At 54.9% G+C, this 17,655-nt stretch overlaps 9 protein-coding genes across 9 annotated transcripts; 3 read left to right on the forward strand and 6 right to left on the reverse strand.

Annotated features, from left to right (window-relative positions):
* The first annotated feature begins 352 nt into the window (after nucleotides 1–352).
* Nucleotides 353–1,749, forward strand: CDEST_00027 (Putative Cellulose-binding domain, fungal, Cellulose-binding domain superfamily). The gene is made up of 4 exons (XM_062916186.1): nucleotides 353–491; nucleotides 548–611; nucleotides 670–1,264; nucleotides 1,315–1,749. Exons 1-4 carry the CDS (start codon nucleotides 398–400, stop codon nucleotides 1,348–1,350), a joined length of 789 nt encoding a protein of 262 aa, XP_062772237.1. The 5' UTR covers nucleotides 353–397; the 3' UTR covers nucleotides 1,351–1,749.
* On the reverse strand, nucleotides 1,467–2,087 carry CDEST_00028 (uncharacterized protein; the record flags this gene model as incomplete). The annotated part of the gene is made up of 2 exons (XM_062916187.1): nucleotides 1,467–1,839; nucleotides 1,897–2,087. The coding sequence occupies 2 exons, from the start codon at nucleotides 2,085–2,087 to the stop codon at nucleotides 1,467–1,469; spliced, it is 564 nt and encodes a 187-aa protein (XP_062772238.1).
* A 552-nt stretch (nucleotides 2,088–2,639) lies between these two features.
* CDEST_00029 (Putative histone-binding protein RBBP4) lies at nucleotides 2,640–4,300 on the reverse strand. Its single transcript, XM_062916188.1, has 2 exons — nucleotides 4,022–4,300; nucleotides 2,640–3,966 (listed from the first exon to the last, which is right to left on the reverse strand). Exons 1-2 carry the CDS (start codon nucleotides 4,224–4,226, stop codon nucleotides 2,699–2,701), a joined length of 1,473 nt encoding a protein of 490 aa, XP_062772239.1. The 5' UTR covers nucleotides 4,227–4,300; the 3' UTR covers nucleotides 2,640–2,698.
* Nucleotides 4,301–4,616: 316 nt separating this feature from the next.
* Nucleotides 4,617–6,527, forward strand: CDEST_00030 (uncharacterized protein; the record flags this gene model as incomplete). The annotated part of the gene is made up of 1 exon (XM_062916189.1): nucleotides 4,617–6,527. One exon carries the CDS (start codon nucleotides 4,617–4,619, stop codon nucleotides 6,525–6,527), a length of 1,911 nt encoding a protein of 636 aa, XP_062772240.1.
* A 3-nt stretch (nucleotides 6,528–6,530) lies between these two features.
* Nucleotides 6,531–9,158, reverse strand: CDEST_00031 (Putative E3 ubiquitin-protein ligase complex, subunit SLX5/Rfp1). The gene is made up of 3 exons (XM_062916190.1): nucleotides 8,788–9,158; nucleotides 7,325–8,720; nucleotides 6,531–7,268 (listed from the first exon to the last, which is right to left on the reverse strand). Exons 2-3 carry the CDS (start codon nucleotides 8,687–8,689, stop codon nucleotides 7,113–7,115), a joined length of 1,521 nt encoding a protein of 506 aa, XP_062772241.1. The 5' UTR covers nucleotides 8,690–8,720; nucleotides 8,788–9,158; the 3' UTR covers nucleotides 6,531–7,112.
* A 321-nt stretch (nucleotides 9,159–9,479) lies between these two features.
* Nucleotides 9,480–11,247, reverse strand: CDEST_00032 (Putative U-box domain, Zinc finger, RING/FYVE/PHD-type, pre-mRNA-splicing factor 19). The gene is made up of 5 exons (XM_062916191.1): nucleotides 11,162–11,247; nucleotides 11,065–11,109; nucleotides 10,576–11,014; nucleotides 10,064–10,521; nucleotides 9,480–10,010 (listed from the first exon to the last, which is right to left on the reverse strand). The coding sequence occupies exons 1-5, from the start codon at nucleotides 11,172–11,174 to the stop codon at nucleotides 9,532–9,534; spliced, it is 1,434 nt and encodes a 477-aa protein (XP_062772242.1). The 5' UTR covers nucleotides 11,175–11,247; the 3' UTR covers nucleotides 9,480–9,531.
* A 238-nt stretch (nucleotides 11,248–11,485) lies between these two features.
* Nucleotides 11,486–12,103, forward strand: CDEST_00033 (Putative oxo-4-hydroxy-4-carboxy-5-ureidoimidazoline decarboxylase). Its single transcript, XM_062916192.1, has 2 exons — nucleotides 11,486–11,988; nucleotides 12,042–12,103. Exons 1-2 carry the CDS (start codon nucleotides 11,518–11,520, stop codon nucleotides 12,096–12,098), a joined length of 528 nt encoding a protein of 175 aa, XP_062772243.1. The 5' UTR covers nucleotides 11,486–11,517; the 3' UTR covers nucleotides 12,099–12,103.
* A 91-nt stretch (nucleotides 12,104–12,194) lies between these two features.
* CDEST_00034 (Putative amine oxidase, FAD/NAD(P)-binding domain superfamily) lies at nucleotides 12,195–13,933 on the reverse strand. Its single transcript, XM_062916193.1, has 3 exons — nucleotides 13,616–13,933; nucleotides 13,507–13,555; nucleotides 12,195–13,451 (listed from the first exon to the last, which is right to left on the reverse strand). Exons 1-3 carry the CDS (start codon nucleotides 13,871–13,873, stop codon nucleotides 12,322–12,324), a joined length of 1,437 nt encoding a protein of 478 aa, XP_062772244.1. The 5' UTR covers nucleotides 13,874–13,933; the 3' UTR covers nucleotides 12,195–12,321.
* A 97-nt stretch (nucleotides 13,934–14,030) lies between these two features.
* On the reverse strand, nucleotides 14,031–16,326 carry CDEST_00035 (uncharacterized protein). Its single transcript, XM_062916194.1, has one exon. The coding sequence runs from the start codon at nucleotides 15,963–15,965 to the stop codon at nucleotides 14,772–14,774; it is 1,194 nt and encodes a 397-aa protein (XP_062772245.1). The 5' UTR covers nucleotides 15,966–16,326; the 3' UTR covers nucleotides 14,031–14,771.
* Nucleotides 16,327–17,655: the final 1,329 nt, after the last annotated feature.

Consider the following 17,655-nt stretch of genomic DNA (forward strand, 5'->3'; position numbering starts at 1 on the left):
CCAAGACGCGCTCTGTGCAACTTATTGGCGTCTCTTGGTTATGATCTAGGTTCGGGCCTGAGTTCCAGGTTGATTATCATATTGTTGTTTAAATTCAATGTATTTGGGACGTCTTCTCGTCTCTTGACCTTGGTGACCACTCTATCCTCCAGTCAACCTGGGTGGACTACGTCTCCTCATTGCACGAACCAAACAACAGCACTATGGTGCAACCGGCCTCCTCATCTGACCTGCTCGGCTGACGGGGCCGTCCGGAGAAAATGCAACATAGTACTGCTCCTCTTGGCGATGGACTAGTATATAAATGCCCGAACTTGGCATGAATGCTGTGTGGCTGCCAAGTTCTTCATGAATCCAGCACTGCCGTCAATCATAACAACCTCCACACTCGATCAAAATGAGATTGCTAGGTTTCTTGGCTACGGGCCTCTCTGCCACACCCTTCTTCGGTTCTGCTTCGGGGCAGAGCACGGTTCCGGCTTGGGGGCAATGTAAGTTATACTTGCTATGCCTGGTTTGAGTTCCTTCAATTTTGATGCCACCGCAGGCGGTGGTAATGGTTGGGGCGGCGGCACTGCTTGCGTGAGCGGCTACACCTGCTCTATTCTTAAGTACGACAATTCCAACGACTTGGCATCTCAAGAAAGCTGCTGACTTCTCCTGTCAAAGTCCATTTTACCATCAGTGCATCCCAGGATCCAGCACTCCGACGACCGCTTCTGCCAGGCCCTCTTTAACTTCAACCGCCTCTGTTGCAACTACCACTAACATCCGCACAACATCTCGTGCATCGACAACTCTCGTGAGTGTAACCACCACAGCAGCTGGCGGCGGTGGCGGCACCGTTCCCACGACTCTTGTCTCGGGATGGTACTGGATCCGCGCTGTGGCCTCGCCCAACTTCCACAATTACCTCCAAGCCAAGCCGACCAATACGCCCAGCAAAGCCTACCTCGAGTCTCCTAGCGGTGCAGGCCAGTTCAAGATTGAGTCTGGCCAGTTGCTCCACCTGACTGGGTCGTCTTCGCTGTATCTCAACGTTGAGAATCCGATGGATAAGACCCAGAGAAAGCTGGAGACGTGGTTCAGCACGAGCAAGAATACTTATGGCACGTTCGCCTTTCAGGGGGATACGCTTACGTGGAACACGCCGGATATCAACCGCCCTAACCTGGCTGCGTGGCTTGTCTGTGAGAACCAGGAGGTGTTCATCAACACGGGGGCATATCTATACCAGACGCCCGCGGGATGCTTTGATCAGACTGTGAGTAGAATTTCTGGCCCTTCTGCATCTCGTGGTACTGACCAGCTTAGATACACTCATATGGAGGATCCACTGCAGATTATTGAAGTCATGAACAGCTTTTGTGACGGGTGTTCAACGCCTCTGTCTCATTACTCTCGTTAGCTAGCACTCAAATTCTCTACTAACTTCCTATTTGCCAAATTCTGTGGTCATCGGTCCTTCACAAGTGGCTCTCTTTAATGCCTCTATCCTCTCCTGGTTGAGTCGGACTCATCACAGTGTCCAAAGTGAAGCTGTGCGGCCCTACGTACTCTTGCACTTTGCTCCCGTCCTGCACCGTCCACTCCTTGAACCACGACTGATACATGTGCACACCTCCATACAGGTGAGCGTGGCTCGTGAACTCCCACCAGACGTTGAAATGCATCATTCCCGTGCCCATGGGCTCGAGGCTCCACTTGATGACCTTGTTCAATGATGTGGCATTTCTGCACTCCGTCTTCTCGATCGTAGGCACCTTGGGCCCAGTGTTGGTGGCAATGGAGCACTCGGCAAAGGCGGCTCCGGCTGTCACCTGAGCGGCGAACGTGACGCTGTAGATGTATGCTTTAGAGCAGCTGTTGGCCGATAGTTGCGAGGTGAGTGCTTACTAGTTCCACTCCGACTTCGATCGACCCCCGGCATAGAATCGTTCGATTTTGAAGACGGCTGCGGTGCCCGCTGATTCTTTAGTAACTCGTCGCTCGAAGTCCCCGGTGTCAGACTCCGCGGCGACGTCGGATGGTGAATAAGGGGCACTGAGGGCCAGGGAGCAGAGAGCGAGGATTCTGAGCAGTCGCATGGTGCTACGTATCTTATGGAAGATAATCCTTTCTGACATTTGAAAAGAGATTTGGTTGAGTCCTGGAGGAGAAATTCACACTATATGAGCAAGAACAGGTACTCTTTTATCTTAAGCCTTCGTCATGCCGCGGCCCCCTTACTTATCGTCATACACAGGAATATATGACCACAATACCATGAACCTCAGAGGATTGTGCGAGAGTTGAACCGTGATGGAGTACAGCCGATAAGATGCCGTCAATAATCGCACTGCAAACCCGTGAATGCCTTTCAGTCTGCTCAACCAGCAAAGCAGTCTTACTTACCGTAAGTCCGGAAATAGGTCATTCAGGTGACCGACGGGTAAGACCTGAGAGCGCAAACATTGAGATGCAAGCACGTTATACGAGGCAATTATAGCACCTTTGTGTGACCGAGGAAATGATTATGAGGCCCACCAATTGGCTTCTCCTCCATGCGGGTTGAACAGACCCAGGGCACATACGCGTGGTGCAAACCAACGCAAACCAGGGAGGTTTTCCGTAGGAAAAGCACACGGGATCATTCATCGGTCAATGACAAACAAAAGTTGGTATCCCATTTACTTTTTTGGCTAACCTAACCCCTCGTCTAAACGCTAATCGTGCGGAAGATGCTAAATTCATCACCTGTGGCTACCAGGCTGCCAGTGATCTGGGGGTGCCAGTGCAGCTCTTTGACGTTGGACAGGTAGTGCACAAACAGCAGCTGAGGCGGCACATCCTTGACGCCTCCAGTGTCCTTGCTCTCCTCGTCGTCGAGCTCGACGGCCAAGTCCCAGAGGGTTACGGTGCTGTCGCCCGCCGCGACGGCAATGATGCTGTCGTCTGTGGGGTGCCACTCGATGCTCGTGACCTGCTCCTTGTGGTAGTTAAAGCTGGCAATCGGCGAGGGCTTGTCTGAAGGCGAGGTCGAGCTCTGCTTCCACTGACGCAGGTCCCAGACGGCAAATTCGCCGTCGTCGGCGCCCGAGGCGAGCAGGTGCGTCGTGAGAGGCGACCACGACATGACGTTGACGTCGGTCGAGCTGACCTGCATGGACAACGCAGGCTTTCTGCTCTTGCTGCGGACATCCCAGACGCGGATCGTGCCGTCGCTTGATGCAGACGAGAAGACGGACTGCTCGGACGGGCTCCAGAGGATCTCCTCGACACTGCTGGTGTGGCCCTGGAATGGCCGGTTGTCGGTGACGAAGCCGCCGCCATCGGTGCGCGTTGTGAGGTAGATCAGGCCATCGTTGTCACCGGTAAGAAGCTTTCCGCTAGGGACAAGGGGAGACCAGGCCAGGGCATAACCCTCCGATTTGTGGGCGCGGATGGTCGATACCGGCTTGTTTTGTTGGGTAGATATGACGGTGCCCGGGTTGTCGAAGGAGTAGAGATGAGGGGTAATGTCGTGGATGAAGACGTTGGAAGACTCGGTCATGCTCGCGGTTAGGGTAGTCGGGGGTCTGGAGGCGTCTTGCGACGGGATCTGGTGGGCGCGGATTCGGTTTGTGGCCGAGTTCATGGGGATGGACTTATGCTCCAAAATGGGTTCGGCGTCCTCGTCGTCGTCTTCCTCGTCGTCAGATTCCTCCTCGTTCTTCTCCGTTCGACTCAGGCCGCTGAACTTCATAACCATCAGCTGGTTGTCGTTGGCCCTGGCGTTCTCGGCCTGTGTGCCGGCCACGGTGTACATGGTGGCGGGGTAGACTTTGCGGTTATCCCCGAGGCTGTCGCGGAGGATATCAAACGACAAACAGGGCCATGGGGTGCTGATGTTGTGCAGCATCTCATATGTCGACACGTCGGGCGCGAGTGTCTGTCCGGCTTCGAGCTTGTTTCGTCCGACGATGAAGGTGCCCTGGTCAACCGCGGCTAAACCCGTCAGCTTCATAATCGCAACTGCATTTAAATATCATATTTTTCATACCTTCCTTCTCCTCGGCTTCTCTCTCCGCATCGGGCCGTCCGTCAACGCCGGCTTCCATGATCTCGTCCTCCTCAAACTCGTCCTCGAACTCGTCCTCAAACTCGCCCATTCCGGGGTCCTTCTCGTCAATCTCCATACCCTCGGGGCGATCGCCTCCCTTGAGGGGGGCGTCGCCCATCTCGATATCGGCAGATCGTTTCGACATGTTGTTCGGTGTTCACACGTCGCAAGTCAAAAATGGATTGAAAAGCTGCCTCGATCCTACTGCGACCTAAAAAATAAAATGACCAAGGCAGTAGTGCAAAAAGAAAAAAAATCAAGGCCCCGCGATTTGTGGCTGGATACCCCGCGTGGCGTTCCACTTCAAGATGATCGGCGACAGGGGGTGTCGTTAGATGTGGCTTGTCAGTGGCATCATGTGACCTCGTACCTGTGTCGCGTTGCCTTTGCCAGTCGTTTCTCGGTCGGTATTGTTAATTGCCCCGCCACTCCAAATAACAACGTCTTCTCAACTGCCCGATCGCTGCCCACTTCACTGGCGATTTGCGCCGATGACATTGGTCTCAACAATGTCTTCGAGAAGAGTACCGTCATCATGGCGCCTCAGCAGAACACCTTTGCCGTCATCCCAGCCGCCCCCGGCCGCGTTGGCGGCGCCCCCAGCAAACCGCCGATGACCTCAAAACAGGCACAGAAGCTCTACAAGCAAGCGAATAAGGAGCCCCGACGTTCCAGAGCCGAACAACGGAAATGGGAGAAGGAGAGACAAGAGGAGATTCGCAAAGAGCTGGAAAAGGAGCGCGCCGCAGTCAAGGCCAGGGCAGCGCGAGAGCGAAAGAAGGCTAAGGAGGAGGAAGCACGCGAGAACCGACGGAGAGCTGGACAGCCAATATTTGATTGTCGACCGAGTCAAGACACGATTGCCCGATTTGTGCGAGGAAACGGCACAAGCCTCAAGAGAGACTCGTCAGGGGAGCCGGTACTGAAGAACCAAAGCATCCCCGCAACCTCGCCGGATACCAAATCAACGTCCTCGCCGTCGCCGATGGCTGCGAGAACCCCTCCTTCTGTTTTGCCTCCCAATGCTATGTCTCTTGAAGGACGCAAGGCTCCAGCCATATCCACCACGCGCTCACCTGGCCCATCTCAGGGGTCCAAGACATCCGCTTTGCCTCCCCAAGTCCCGTCCCATTTGTCAAAGCAGCCTTCGTTTGAAGGCATGCCTCCACCGCCCAAGCTACCATCCCGAGATGGTCCTGTCGGACTTTCACCGGACTTAGCACCAAGTTTGTTTCCTTCGAAGCCTATGCCGGATGAGACTTCTGCGGTTTCCACTCCCATGGGGCCTCCTCCCCGGCCACTGCCAAAGTCGAAACCAAAATCGAAGCCGTTCATGTTGCCTCGAGGGCCCGTACCAGTTCATCAGCCGCCTCGGCACAAGATTTTCAAGCACAGTCCACGCTCAGAATTTCTCTGTCCGTCATCGGAGATGCCACCGCCGCAGAAGTCACCGTCGTTCAGGGCACGGCCACAGAGGCCTTCACTGCAAATGCCTATACCTCAAGTTCCATTACAGGCACCGCCACCAAAGCCTCTGACAGAGAAACCTCCGCCGGGGGAATCTGTTCCGCAGATGAAAACCCCTCAAATGCTGTCGGTGCAGATACTACCATCACCCCCAAGACAAGAGCCACAAGTCCCTCCGCCAAGCACGCAAGCCATTGTACAAGATTGCTTCGACGACTTCTTCCCAACAGCTTCACAGCTTGCCATAGAACTCAAGGAAGATTCCAACTCGGACGCTCAACCTGAGAAGCTGTCAAACCAAGTGCAAGATGGATTGGCGGTCCAAGCCCAAGCCAACAAACATCAAAGCGGAGTTAAGAATGTTAGAGAACAAGTAAAAGAAAAGGCAAACACAGCTTTCACAAAGACGTATACCAGTGCTGGATATGGCGTGTTTGCTTCTAATCTTGAACCATTGGATTCTCATACCAGACGCCAACCCTCTCCTGCACTGGTGAAAGTTCCAGCCAAAGGCCCAGGATCAACAAAGGTGTATCAGGAGCTCCAGGATTCTGATCACAAGGAACAGAAGAAGGAACTACAGCTGCAAGGAGTGGGCACATCTTCTATCAGCAATCAATCAACTACTGCAACCAGAGCAGTTTCATCACTGAAGACGCTTCACATCCCACAGTTTCCTGGTCGTCAAGATCGGCACTCAAAGCGTAGCATCTTGCATGAAATCAGCAGCAACCGCAGCTCTATACCAAAACCTGCGGCCACGCCTGCGAAACCCAAGCCACCATCTTGCTTTGATAACGTCTTTCCCTTGATCTGCACCCAGGATCTGGTCATGTCGTCTCAGGAAGTACTAGATATAGAATCCCCAGCCAAAACCATGACGCAGTCGTCCTCTGGAGGATCGGCATCAAAACCATCGCCTCTCACCGAGATGGACCTGGCAGCTATTGACTGGGATGACGACTTGGATGACTTTTGACGCATTAGAGATTGGGGAAAAGCGTGAGGCAAGTTGCATTCTTGGGATAGGACGGCACCTCTTTTCACGGCTAGAGACGCAGCAACAGTAAGCACTGGCGAGTCATTTTGAAATTAGTATACCCTTGAGAGCACCATAGCATTTGGATTCTTGCCGTCGTCAGTCAACGGTTCATCAGTAGATGAACGATGTATATGAGAGTCATGACAACGAGCAATAGAGTATTATTGAGCAAGAAATCTCTATACAGGGGCTTGGCAGCACACGCGGCCCTGAACCAATACTATGTCCTGTGTTCATGCCCTCGAAAAATGTACATCCTGGGTCACGACACAGAATAACTGAGGCAGAGTTCTCACGCTGACTCTCGCTGATTATCGCAGAGCCTTCCCGGTATGGAACCCTTCCATGAAAAGGCCGAGAAGAAGAAAAAAGCAATCCTATACCGTGATCGTGGGAATCGCTGTTCGTATGATGCCGTCCCAACCCCAAACGCCGAGTCAATGCTTCCCACTTGTCCAGGCGACGCCATTATCCATCCATGACTCTTCAAGAACCACATCGCCGCGCCAAAGACACCGTCATTCATAGATAGATTCCAACCCAGCTCGTCTTGTTGGCAACTAGAGTCTCGCAGCCGTCCACCGCGCATACAAGTTTGCTCTCAAGGTCGCGTCGAAACCGATTGTTGGGACGTTTGGCTGCTGGCTTGCGGTTCTCAAAACATTCCTCGCAGTAGACCTGGTTCAGCATTAGTAACATAGCCAGCTCGTCATCTGTTTGCAGGGGCAACTTACATGACCACATCCCTTTAGAGCCCAAAAGTGGTGCTCGCTACGTTGACGCTTACCCTTGCGCGTTGGATGGCTCTCGTTCACCGGAATTTCGGGGTCATAGGCCAGCTCCTCGTTGCAAGCAGGACATATTACAATGAGGTCAGAGCCCGTATCTCTGGTAAATCCTGACTTGGCCGGGGGCGGGGCTTGGTGAACTGGCTTTGGTGACTCGGCTCGTTCGGCGCGTTGGTCAAAAGCGCCATGTTCGTACTGAAGTTGGATGTTGCCCAGTGGGTTGTTGAGATCGGCGCCTTGGTTAATTCTGTTGTGAAAGATGCCAAGAAGTTGCACATCATCCTCAGGGCCGGGGAAGAGTCGGAACGGGTAGAGATGGCGACGTATGCCTGCTGCTAGTCCGCTAAGTGCATTGCTCGAGTTGTACATTCCAAAGGTTGCCGGTTGTCTGCTGCGCTCACGAGGCCGGGCAACCGGGGGGGGCAAGATGGGTGCACGCCTGCGCGGGACCTCAGGAGAGTCGTCGGTGAGGTCGATGACTGGCGCGTTGCCGGCGAGAATGCTACTATCGCTACGCGCAAACGACGGTGGGTTCCTGCCCTGAGAGTTCTGTCTTCTCGGGTTCACGGCAGGGCGGGGCGCGTGTGTCTGAACAGGGCTGTCAGGCTCGTTCGTGAGGTCGATGACGTCTGCAGGAGCACTATTAGGGTTGTTTTGGGGTCCTCCTGCAGGCCTTCGATGTCCTTGCTGAAAGTACAGCTCTAAGTCGACTAAAACATCCGCCGGGTTGCCGAATTCCCCCGAGCCGTTCTGGTGCTGTCCGGCCATGCCTCCCTCGCGATTGTCCCCACGAGACGTTTGTTGTTCGCGTAGGCGTGGCAACTGGTCCATTTCGGCGAGAAGTGCAAGCTCGAGTTCGTCGGCCAGGTCAGGTGAAAATGGGTCGTTGAACAAGGGTCCGTGGGCAGCGAGGCCGTCCGACATGGAAGATTCTTCTGAATCGGAGTCTGAAGGCTGTGACTGTGATTGTGAGGCAGACTCGGGGTCCCAATCCTGCTGAGCGTCGGCTTCGGAGTCGAACGTGCTTGAGCGATGGTCAAGAACGTCGGAGGAATAGTCTGGGACTTGGTAGGCCCCTGCTTGGTAGAAGAGCTCGTCGTCAATTCCGCCCCAAACGTCGTCCGAGTCGATCAAGGGTTGGGGTAGCGCGGGAATCGAAGGTGAACCCGATTCAGATGCGGGAGAAGTCGAGCCCGAGGCAGGGACAGAGGCCGGAGAGTGTGGAATCGAAGGAGAGGCTGAGGTTGAGTGTAAGGATTGAGAGGGGGAGTTCGATATCGGCGAGGAATATGGTGGAGAAGCTGAGCTCATATTCTGTGAACGGGGCCAATATGGATTGGCGCTGGAGAACGATCGGGTCAGCCCAAATCCGAGGGTTCCAGACGGCAAAAGTTGGGGAAACCACGAACAAACCGTCTGCCCCTCAAGTGTCTTAAGTTCGGCGAGAAAGTTCGAAGGCTTTAGTCCCGAGCAGGACCCGCCGGGGATCAACAGGATAGGAGTGAATCTCCTACGACCGACACAAAGGTGAAGTGACCATCCCGTGGTATTTTCGGGGTAGGACCGGGTTGGCAGAAGCTGAGTGGACAAGAAAAAGGGCGGTTTCGTTGGGCTTGCCCCGGGAAGGTTGTACTCGTCGTCGTCGTGTGTTGCTGGTGGCGGTTGAGGGTGGGTAAATGGTCATGCAAGCGCAGGCCACCCAGCGGAAGGAACGACGGTTGGCGCTTCAGCCTCAGATAAGCTCGCACAGTGCAGGGGCAATTGCTCCGATAAGCAGGAACCCCTCTGGAGTTTTGGACTGGCAGGGAACCTGCGGAAGATATGTTGCTAAGCGTAACCCTGCCGCACTGACAGTGCACAGTAGACTTTCCTTCACAGTGCTTATGTCATAGTCGCAAGATGCGACGAAAAAGTCGTGATGCACTTCACCTTTCTTTCACCGAGATTCAAGGTGAGTCTCCAAGGTGAGCCTTCATGTAAGCCGCCATCTTGCACAGGTACAAGCACCATTGCAAGTAGACTCACATTGAGGGCCATCGAGTCGCTTTGGACATACAAGAGCATTGAGCCCAAGACATTGGATATCATTTTGATAGACTCTTTCGCCCCGTTTATGTATCATACAATGACAGACCAAGCAGACCCTGACCTGCTTACTCCTGTTTGACTCCAAACACAGAAACAACACCCTCCTCGTTGACAGAAATCAGCTGCTTGGCATCAGCACCCCACTTGACCGACAACGCCGCAACCGACGTTCTCAGAGGTTCCGACCACGACTTTGAGCTCTTGATGTACTGCTGCACTGTGATGCCGCCAGCACCCGCAGTGGCGAGATACTGTCCGGTATAATCCCAGGCCAAGGACTGGACTGGCCCGCCGGTCTCGAGTGTCTTGACTCTGGCAGCATCTCCCTCCTTGCGCAGATCGAAGATCGTAACTGAGCTCTGACCCTTGGCCGTTGCCGCAAGCCAGAATCCATTTTCTGAGAACGTCAGAGCCTCGACGGGTGCGCCAAGGCTGAAAACAGCTGCAACCTCCAAGCTCGTCGTCATGAACAGACTGATGTCACCCGTGACAGTGCCCGCCGCGAAGAGATGGCCGTCGGGGTGGAATGCCGAGGATGTCAGAGCTAAAACAGTTAGCAACTCTGGGTATGAGTGGTGCGAAGCATCGGCAACTTACCTGTATCGGCATACGTGCGGCTGATCCTCTTCAGGGCGTGGAGGTCGTAGAATACGATGCTCTTATCTGAACCGACGGACGCGAGAAGGTCACCAGTAGGGTGGACGCTCAGGGACGTCACAGGTCCCGCGTGCTCGGAAAGTGATGCAACTTCGCTGCCGCCCTCAAAGACCTTGACTGATCCCTTGCTCGTGGCAAAGATCAGCTTGTTGTCCGTCCACACAGAGTCGATAACCGGCTCATTGACAGCGACTTGACGCTCGACTGAGTCCGCCTCGACCGAGTATATCGCAGCGTCGCCGCCCCGGCCGCCAACTGCCGCATAACTTCCCTGAAGCGCGAGCGAGGAGGCGTTGGAGACCGGTGCTGGTGTCGAAGCAACAGTGACCAGCGAGGCAACGTCTTCGGAGGTGGCCCAGCCTTCGGGAACTGGGCGCTTCTTGCGGCCCTTGGAGAGTCTGCAGTATGTTAGTGTGTCGATCTAGTATGCGGCTGCATCCAACTTGACTCACTCTTGGTGCTTCGCGTTGACCTTGTGAATCCACTCCTCAGGAAGCCCCTCGGCCGAGTCGATGGTCATCGCGTCTCCATTTGTAGCTCCAGCGGTGACGCTGACCTTGGAAAGCGCCTCTCTGGCTTCGTCTCGCTCCTTCGACAAGCGCGCAATGACTCTGACGGCGGCATCATGCTGGTACAGGGCTGTCGCGAGCTCCTCCCGTGTCCTCGCAAGCTGCTCCTTGAGGTTGAATGTCTCGAGAGCTAGAGCATCCCACTCGTTTTGGAAAGTCGCAAGCAGGGCCGGAATCGAGGTGAGCGTCGGGGGTCTAGGTCGAACAATATGCGATTGGGTCAGGGGAAGCAGGTCATCGTTCGTAAGAGCTTCTCCAGTCACGGGCTCGGTTCCGTTTTCCTCGATGTACTTCTCGATTAAGCGCTTCTCGAAAATGGTGCCTGGTCACTGTTAGCCCAATAACTCTGCCTCCTGGGCGCAAGACACTCACCCGACTTCTTCGAGGCGACGGGCTCCTGGGGAGCTTCTCCAGAGACTACAGGCCTTGTCAGCAACACCAAATATCAATGCGGCCGATTCAAACTTACTTGCGCACAGCATTGTCCCGAATGTCGCGGTATGAATTGGACGTCGGGGTGGTTGGTTCGCGTCGACTTTTGCCTTTCAAAACAAATCTTCAGCCTTGCTACAGGTGCTTGCCAGACAGGTGGGTCTCCAGCTCGAAAGCACGAGCCATTGCATCACGTGTGGCTGGCGTGTCCAGGAAAGCTCGTTATCTTATCACCGTCTTATCTCGTTATCTCCCTTGATACCCATCACGCCGCCGAGGTCCAGCATCGGCACCTTCCCTTCAACATCGAACTACACTGATTGAGTGCGCGATATATGAGGTGGAATTTCATGAACCGAGATTTCTTGAACACATCATCCCAATTCATTCAAAATGGCTTCTTTGCCCAATATTGACACTCTAACCCATTCGTCTGAAGAGGAGCGGACTGAGATCCTCGATGCCCTCTTTGAGCCGAGTCCAGCGATCCATGCACTCATCCTGCCCTCCATCTCGGCCGCTTCGTTCCAATCTTACGACGAACTTATCACACACTGCCATAAAATCTTTCAAACGCTCATAGACGACTCTGCCCACAAGGCGGAACTACACTCTATCATCAGCTCACATCCTCGACTCGGTGCCAAGAAGGTGGAGAGCGCTCAGTCCGCCGTCGAGCAGGCGCAGCTACAGAGTGGAGATGCCACTGAGCTGGCTGCTCTGAACGCTGAGTACGAGGCCAAATTCCCCGGTCTGCGTTACGTCGTCTTTGTCAACGGCAGAGGACGTCCAGAAATCATGGCAAACATGCGCGAACGTATCTCACGAGGCGACTTGGCGCTGGAGGAGCGCGCTGCTGTACAAGTAAGTAAGAAAGCGGGCCTCCTCTAGAGTTTGTTCGGCTGACTTCTTGACAGGCCATGTGCGACATTGCTAGAGATCGAGCTGCAAAGCTGCAGGCCACCTCGCGGTGAAAATTGAAGCGCAGTCGGAACAAAGGCCCAGGGCACAGTTTGGCTGCAAAAGCAAGTGCCTTGTGAAGCCTTCACCAGGCTCTCCACAAAACGCCTGAGAAGGCGAGAATCGATTTCTTGGCGTCACTCAACCTTGTGTGAACACAGCTATCAGCTCTAAGTCTGTAACTTTGCACCAAGTCTAGCATGTCTATGAGATCTTATCCTCCACGTCATAACCCTATCACAACTTCGCACTCTCCTCGACCAACTTCAAGAGTCTGCCGACGCGCTCGGCCTCGCGATAGCCGCTGATGACCGCGCCAGCAACACTTCCGCGGTTTTCCATCTCAGTGTGCTCGCCGGCAAACCCAAGCTTACCGTCCCATACGGGCCTGCCTAGCTCCTTGAAGTCGAGAGGACTTCGCTCGCCGTTCTCCGAGACAATGGACGGTGTCGTCGTGGCGCCGCGCGAGAACTCGTCAGTCAACCAGTTCGTCAAGCTGGTCTCACTTGGTTGCGGAGGCTCAGAAGAAGGCTTGAAACGGGACACGAGGAACTTATGGTAGGCTGCCGCAACCTCGTTGGGGTCGAAGCGAAGAAGGGCGGTTGCCGGGGTTTCGGAAAGATACGTCAGTAGGGTTGGGCTGGAGCCAGGAAGGGATGGACTGGCGAAGTTGGCGCAGACCAAGGTAGATGCTTCAAAGATCTCAGCGGGGGTCGAGGAACCCGTGAGAGGCTTCTTAGAGGAAGGCAAGAAAGTGTACGAGCCCGCGCTGTCGGCCTCGGGCCACCAGGCTGTTGAGTATTGAAGAAGGAGCTTCTCCAGAACGCCGACGTGGGTGCCCTTGATCGCCTCCTGCAAACGAGGGGGGAGGGCAGGGTTGAAGGTGCTCTCTGGGAGAGTCTTGAGGGTGCCAAGCGGGATGGTGGAAATGGCCGTCGTCGCGATGAACTTGTTGCCCTGGGCGTCGGTCACGACGACTCCATCCCCGCTCTGTGAAACACCAGCGATCTTTGTGCTCAATCTCACCTCGGCGCCCTTGGCCTTGGCATCATCGATGACCTTCTTGACCAAGGCCTCGTAGCCTCCCTCAGGGGCGGCATCAGAGCCGGCAAAGGCGTTTGTGGTCTCCCATCCTGCCCACTTCAACGATGCCTTTTCAAGCTTGAGTCCTAGAGGGATCTCGAGGGAGCGAGCAAGCGCGGCAGCCAAATCCTTTTGGGATGATGCGGTCAGTGCCGAATCGTCGCCGAAGAGGGCCGACGCGAGTGAAGCAGAGGGCGAGGGAGGAGGATGAGGGAGCTTGGCAGATGCTTGGGCAGCCCCCAGTGATGCGCGCAGGTTGTCAGCCTCTGAGCTAGAGAGACGACCTGGGGAAGCCGATTAGTGCACAGGTCGACATGACGGATGAAGGGAGCCACATACCACTCGGGCCATAAACTACACCCTCAGCAGCCTTGGGGAGATGCGCGGCCTAAGCAGTCCAACTCATTAGCTCAATAACCCGCATGGCAACCATGAACTCGTCACTTACAACACCAAGGTCTTGCGCGATGTATCTAGCCGGGTTGCCCTCCTTGTAGCCGTGGATCCAGCTGCATCCGACGTCGACTTTGACGTCTCCTTTCACCCATGTGCTTGCACGCCCTCCGACCCTGTCTCTCGCCTCCAGCACCAACACCTTGCGGCCCTTGGTCGCGAGTTCGCGGGCGGCAACGGCACCGGACCAGCCAGCCCCGATGATGATGGTGTCCAAAGTTTGAGTCGTCGCCATGATGCTGCGCTTGAACATGTGTAAAGATGTCGTGTTCAAAGAAGGAAGAAAACGTTGTCAGTAGGCGGGGAATCTCGAAAGACGGCGGTGGTGTTGCGATTCGGCCTTGAATCAATCACCCCGCGTCAAGTGTCCCCGCCAAACCCCCCCCCAGGTTCAGGTAGCTAGTGTTCCCGTCACGTCACGGCGGGGGCCCTGGCCCGGGATTCGGGAAGATGTCCGACCAGGGGCCGATCATCGGAACTGGCGGGGCTCAACTGCTGGCGGCTGGAATAGACTTCTCCCACATTCACGAAACCGTCCCGTCTACGCCTCCAGTCATTGTGTCGCCGATACGAATGGCATCATCCAGCATATGTTCCCTAGGTTGGTGGACACGTAGCTGAGTGTAAAATACAGCCGATTGCCGGAGACCCATCCTTCACTCTACATCCTTCACCCTCATTTACTCTGAAGGAGCACCGATGCCATCAAGCAATTGCGCTAGTTCAGCAGAAAGAAGACGAATCAACTGGGAAATGAGATTTGCATTACGCAGCTTGGGATAAATTTGGACTTGGGGGTGTTTCTCTGGTAGAGTTCAGTATCGACGACTCTGCCTCATTTATCATCCGTGCTGGTAGCTTCGCTTCTCACAAAACCGGTTGCCCGGTCGTGCGATGTGCATACCTGGGCAGCATTTCTATGTCCCTGAGGGACCAGGTTGCTCGGTATTCTTCCCAAGTCTCGATCCTAAAGGGCATTGTCACAAATACAGCTGACCTTTCGGGGCCGCCCTAGTTTTTGTCTTCCTTCCGGCCTCAATAAACGTATTCCATTGGACGCTGTCGGTTTTTCTTTTGATGCAAAGATTTGGGACCCTATCATGCCTTTCTCATGTCAAAATTTTCGGAACGTTCGCCAGTTCTCTCAAGGTCTACCTGCCACCGACCCACGATATGCCGTCTAATTCGTCGAGATATTCCTCATAGGAGTGGCCATCTTCCTCAATTTCCCCGTTTTGAGCTGGCCCGCCAAATATGGCGCCAAAATCTGAGTACACATCTTCCAGATCGTCGTCATCGGCCCAGGCATAAGAACAATTGTGTTCTGCTGTGGGGAATGACAGAATTCCGTCATCCTCCATTTCTTCGAGCATCGTTCCGGAAGGAGTCGAGACTGGTGAGCGGGCAGGCTGCAGCCGCGGGGATTTCGGCAGCATCCAGCAAGACTGTGGTGTTTTTGGGGATCCCGGGGGAGATTTCATCGAGTTTGGTGACGATATTCCCGACCGGATCAGAACCACCCTCGCCGGAGGCGTTTGTTGCTGCTGTTCTGCAAGTGCAGAGGACTGTGCGACAAACCTGGCCCCCGTGGCCAGTTGTTGGCCGTGGTGAAGGACGGCGGCATTTGCAGCAGTTACGGCGACGACAAGATCCCCACGCAGCATCGCCTCGTTCCTTACGCGCAACCTGACTCTGTTGAGCACCGCAGCCCTCAACATGATCGAGGTCTCCCGGATCAGGCCCTGCCTGTCGGCATCTGGCGAGTTGGCCACAGCCGCCAACTTGACGAAACGCTTGTCACCCGAGGCAATGGCCTCGCGGTTGATTATGTGCGTCGCCGGCAGGGAGAATGGCTGGGAGAGCCGACTGGTAATGAGCTGAAGCCTCAAGCGACGCTTCTTGCAGCTCAGAGCAGCCGTGTATGGTCCGTCGACGTCAGATTCGGCCCTTTGGCGTTTCTCGATTCTCGGCAGTGGCGATGACCGTTGAAAAACGAAGCTCGACTGGTCGTGATCCGTCGAGAAGGCAAAATATTGTTCGGCCGGTTTGGGCAATGGCTGACGGAATGTTGGGCTTGCACCGGCTTCTCCTACGGTAGCAGGTATAGGTACATTTGGATGAGGCGCCAAGTGGCGACAGCTCGAAGAAGGTAACGGAATAGGCCTGCAAGTTGCGGTCGAGGGACAATGGGCTGCATGCTCAGAACAATGTCTCGGTGCCAGCGACGAGAATAGGCCTGTTTCGACGTCGATGACTCCATCATTTTCGCCAGCTGATCCTTGAAGTCGCCATGTTTTGAACGGCTCCAAACTGCTGCGGTTCAGAGAACCAACCTCGACCACCATCGTTATGTTATGCCAGTGTGTGTGTTGACGCGGCTTGCTTGAGCCGGTCAAGTGAGTCGTTCACTTCTTTCGGTTACCTGGGTTGCATCGGCGTATATAGGGCGTTCGGAAGTTCTTCATACCCTATGACCAATCCCTCAGCGCCAGTCTAGCATATATTCCCCGCTGACATGGGGGACCGGTCACTGGGCGGGATCGATGAGGTATGATGAAAGGATAAGGCGGCATCAAAATGCACGGCGAGACGGAGTAGAGCGATCCTGGATCTTTCTGCTCGGGGTCCCTTCTCGGTGCAAAGTGAGTGACAGGAAGTGGGGGAGAGCGGGAAAAGCGCCAAAGGCCGTGGTTGTCGTGGTCATCGCCCATGGCCGCAATACAGGCACGAGACCCTGGCTCCTATTTATTGCTCCATGCTACCACCTTGCGGATCACAGTGGAAGACAGAGAGAGCGGGGACAGAATGAGAGACTACTGGAGAGAAGGGCGATCAGCTCAAACCGACGGGGCGGAACCGCCCATTTGTCTTTCACCCCCTCTCGCCCTTCCTGGCCTGGGACTTGTGCTACCCAAAGGGCAAGCCGGTGCTAAGAAACAAGTCGATATTCTGGTCGACTGCTGATGCGTGGGTGTGTGAGAGACAGGGACAGGGTTCGCGGAGGCAAAGACCTGGGGAAAGCTGGCATTGGACGAATGGGATAATCGGGATGCGCTGGTCACCCCTGGCCATGCACCGTCCCCGATGCGCCGAGGACTCGACGACTACAAGGGAGAATGCGAGTGACATGGGCGGGAAATTTGTGGTGTTTTTCAGCCTTCGGGTCTGGACATGCGTGGACATGCGTGGACATGCGTGACCTACGCCTCTGTCCAAGGGCAGGTGGACAGTAATCATGCCGTGTAGCAGTTTAGGGTCAAGGTGCTGATCGAACACGGCGCGGCTCATGCCGTACATCGACAGTGCTTTCGTGCCGATACGCATGTTTTCAATGGACTCTGCTGCCTGTCGGATAGAATCTTCTGCGTGGTTGAGAGCATGGTATCCCTCTAAACAAAAGGAAGCTCCCTCTGTGTACCGTGGTTAACAACTCGAAAGAGAGGACGCCAAGGGAACATTTCCCTGCACCCCAGACCGGGTCTTCTTCTCCGGGTCAGAGACGATGTGACCAGCCGCATAACACATAGGCTTGCATGCCCCAGGCCTGTCTTTCTTTTGTAGTAAATGGGCAATCTTCATAATTCAAGGAGTGCGGTTTTCGCATTGATTTTGGCGAGCAGAAGACTTGAGTGGAATGCGGACCTCGCTGGATGTTTCTGCCCCAGACCAGATATTTTGGCCACTCGGCAGACGTGGTCTTCTCTTCGCATTCTGATTCTCCGCGGCGGACGAGCATTGTTTAGGTTCGTTCTGACGTCTCCGGTTTTTGGAGGGAAGACATTTCCTGCATTCCTGGTGTGTTTCATGGACCTGGGGCATCCGCAGCCACCGTTTCTTTTCCCTGCCCAAGTGGCTTAGGTCACCCGCTCTGCTGGGTTTTTATCGCCCTCTTTTGCCATCTCACAACATTCCTGTGTCTTTCTATCTCGAGGGCTCCATTTTCGCCTTTCGCCCTGGTGATTTGAGCCGGCATCCTTGCTGCCTGGCCGCCATCGGCCCCTTGCCCCCCTCCGGCGGTTGGCTCGCTCTGAACAC

The sequence above is a fragment of the Colletotrichum destructivum genome, chromosome 1 (genome assembly GCF_034447905.1).
Source record: "Colletotrichum destructivum chromosome 1, complete sequence".
Classification (NCBI taxonomy): domain Eukaryota; kingdom Fungi; phylum Ascomycota; class Sordariomycetes; order Glomerellales; family Glomerellaceae; genus Colletotrichum; species Colletotrichum destructivum.

Bases quoted from the DNA above. Each gene is read 5' to 3' on its own strand.
- CDEST_00027 (XM_062916186.1), top strand. From the start codon at position 398: ATGAGATTGCTAGGTTTCTTGGCTACGGGCCTCTCTGCCACACCCTTC. The intron at 612-669 runs GTACGACAATTC...CTCCTGTCAAAG, and splicing joins TACACCTGCTCTATTCTTAA to TCCATTTTACCATCAGTGCA. The intron at 1,265-1,314 runs GTGAGTAGAATT...TGACCAGCTTAG, and splicing joins CGGGATGCTTTGATCAGACT to ATACACTCATATGGAGGATC.
- CDEST_00029 (XM_062916188.1), bottom strand. From the start codon at position 4,226: ATGTCGAAACGATCTGCCGATATCGAGATGGGCGACGCCCCCCTCAAG. The intron at 3,967-4,021 runs GTATGAAAAATA...TGACGGGTTTAG, and splicing joins AGAAGCCGAGGAGAAGGAAG to CCGCGGTTGACCAGGGCACC.
- CDEST_00031 (XM_062916190.1), bottom strand. From the start codon at position 8,689: ATGAGCTCAGCTTCTCCACCATATTCCTCGCCGATATCGAACTCCCCC. The intron at 7,269-7,324 runs GTAAGTTGCCCC...ATGCTGAACCAG, and splicing joins CTCTAAAGGGATGTGGTCAT to GTCTACTGCGAGGAATGTTT.
- CDEST_00032 (XM_062916191.1), bottom strand. The intron at 11,015-11,064 runs GTGAGTGTCTTG...AACAGTGACCAG, and splicing joins CGTCGCCTCGAAGAAGTCGG to GCACCATTTTCGAGAAGCGC. The intron at 10,011-10,063 runs GTAAGTTGCCGA...TAACTGTTTTAG, and splicing joins CCGCACGTATGCCGATACAG to CTCTGACATCCTCGGCATTC.
- CDEST_00033 (XM_062916192.1), top strand. From the start codon at position 11,518: ATGGCTTCTTTGCCCAATATTGACACTCTAACCCATTCGTCTGAAGAG. The intron at 11,989-12,041 runs GTAAGTAAGAAA...ACTTCTTGACAG, and splicing joins AGGAGCGCGCTGCTGTACAA to GCCATGTGCGACATTGCTAG.
- CDEST_00034 (XM_062916193.1), bottom strand. From the start codon at position 13,873: ATGTTCAAGCGCAGCATCATGGCGACGACTCAAACTTTGGACACCATC. The intron at 13,556-13,615 runs GTAAGTGACGAG...TGGACTGCTTAG, and splicing joins TCGCGCAAGACCTTGGTGTT to GCCGCGCATCTCCCCAAGGC. The intron at 13,452-13,506 runs GTATGTGGCTCC...CGGCTTCCCCAG, and splicing joins TGTAGTTTATGGCCCGAGTG to GTCGTCTCTCTAGCTCAGAG.
- CDEST_00035 (XM_062916194.1), bottom strand. From the start codon at position 15,965: ATGGTGGTCGAGGTTGGTTCTCTGAACCGCAGCAGTTTGGAGCCGTTC.